At 34.0% G+C, this 1,549-nt stretch overlaps 1 protein-coding gene across 2 annotated transcripts in view; it reads right to left on the bottom strand.

Annotated features, from left to right (window-relative positions):
• Positions 1-529: 529 nt before the first annotated feature.
• Positions 530-1,549, bottom strand: part of LOC145266348 (monocarboxylate transporter 12-like) — a 266,031-nt gene continuing 265,011 nt past the window's right edge. For both annotated transcript variants that reach the window (XM_080121955.1, XM_080121957.1), the window contains one exon: positions 530-875. In XM_080121955.1, the coding sequence (XP_079978081.1) occupies positions 667-875 (209 nt within the window). In that variant the 3' untranslated portion in view covers positions 530-666. The remainder of the gene's footprint in view (positions 876-1,549) is intronic.

The following is a 1,549-nucleotide window of genomic DNA, read 5'->3' as shown; positions in this document are numbered from 1 at the left end:
GTTCAAAATTTCGTGCAGATTCCTGAGTTCGAGAGAAAGATTATAGAGTTCAACAAGATACACCTGAAGAAGGTTGGAGGTTACATCAACCGAAACATTGTAAAAATAACACACAAGATGTGAACAGTAGTTTGAAGAATCCAAATAAAGCAACACATCTGAAATGTGGTTAAATTTTGAATCGCATTTCGTTGGTCTATCATGCTTAAATGTACATCGCATTTCGTTGGTCTGTCATGCTTAAAATTTTGAACCGCGTTTTCGTTGGTCTGTCATGCTTAAACGTAGATCGCATTTGATAGGTTTGTTATGCTTAAATTTTGAATCGCGTTTTCGTCCATACATTTTAAATCAGTTTCGTTTGTCTGCCATTCTTAAGTTTGAAATAGCATATTCATTGGTCTGTCATGCTTAAATTTTAAATCACATTCTCGTTGGTCTGTCATGCTTACGTTTGAAACAGCATTTTCGTTGGTTTGTCAGACTTGAGGTTCGAATGGAGTTTTCAACGCCAACCGTGTAAATTGAATATTTGTTTCAATTTTTCAGGCTGGCAACCCTGATCATCTGATCGCTATCGACAATAAACATATGCAAATGGATTCAATTCTTGTTTGTTTTCTGCCTAACATTCATGTTCAGCCGAGTCGTCTACAGTGCTGCTAATCACACTAACATTGGGCTGAATTCTTTCTGTTCTTCGTTTTCGATATTCGGAACAATGTTTTCGATTTTCTCAGAAACTGGAAGCACTTCAAGTGTCAGCGTGAGGACTTCATGTTTCAAGGGGTCATCATGCTGTACGTCGTTGGTCGTTGGCGATGAGAAGACGGTCATTAACATGGCGCTGAATGCGGACATCAAAAAGGCCAACCCTGAAAAATAAAAGCGGGTGGTTAAAAAATTATATTTAAAGAACGGTATTTTTCCACATTAAGCTAGAATAAGGGTTAGGGTTAGAATAAGGAAAAATAGTTTGAAGTTATCGAATTAGATTTATGATTACGTCACAAGATATGACGTTATAAGAGGAAGTACATGGTAGAGAAAGCGATCGGTCCTTTCATTTTGTTTGGTGGGTACGATTCAATATTAATAATAAATCAGGTAAGTATGAAATACAATTTAGGTTTATGCCTGGTAATTTATCTATCCCGAGAAAAATACAAGAGAATCCAATGAAACTCGCGTGATTATTAAAGAGTGCTCAATGCAGCACAGATCTGGTATATAGTCTGTTTATTATACAAACATTATTGGTTACACATGTGCATACATGTTTCAGTGAAATCCCAATTCAAAGAGACCACTTCATCAAATTAAAAAAGGAGCGATGCTGAAAAGAGAGTCAAGGTTACATTCGTTTTTAAAAGGTATTCGGGTGTGGTTTCCGGTATGGAAGAGTAGATTGTATAAGAAACAGAATATATATATATATATATATATATATATATATATATATATATATCAAGAATATATATATATATATATATATATACTCCCTTATTTAAATATGTATATATATATATATATATAAAAATATATATAG

Source organism: Euprymna scolopes, chromosome 41, assembly GCF_053919585.1.
Source record: "Euprymna scolopes isolate OS-2025 chromosome 41, ASM5391958v1, whole genome shotgun sequence".
NCBI classification, from domain to species: Eukaryota; Metazoa; Mollusca; class Cephalopoda; order Sepiida; family Sepiolidae; genus Euprymna; species Euprymna scolopes.
The sequence above is the reverse complement of the archived record's forward strand: the minus strand, read 5'-3'. Positions and strand labels throughout refer to the sequence as shown.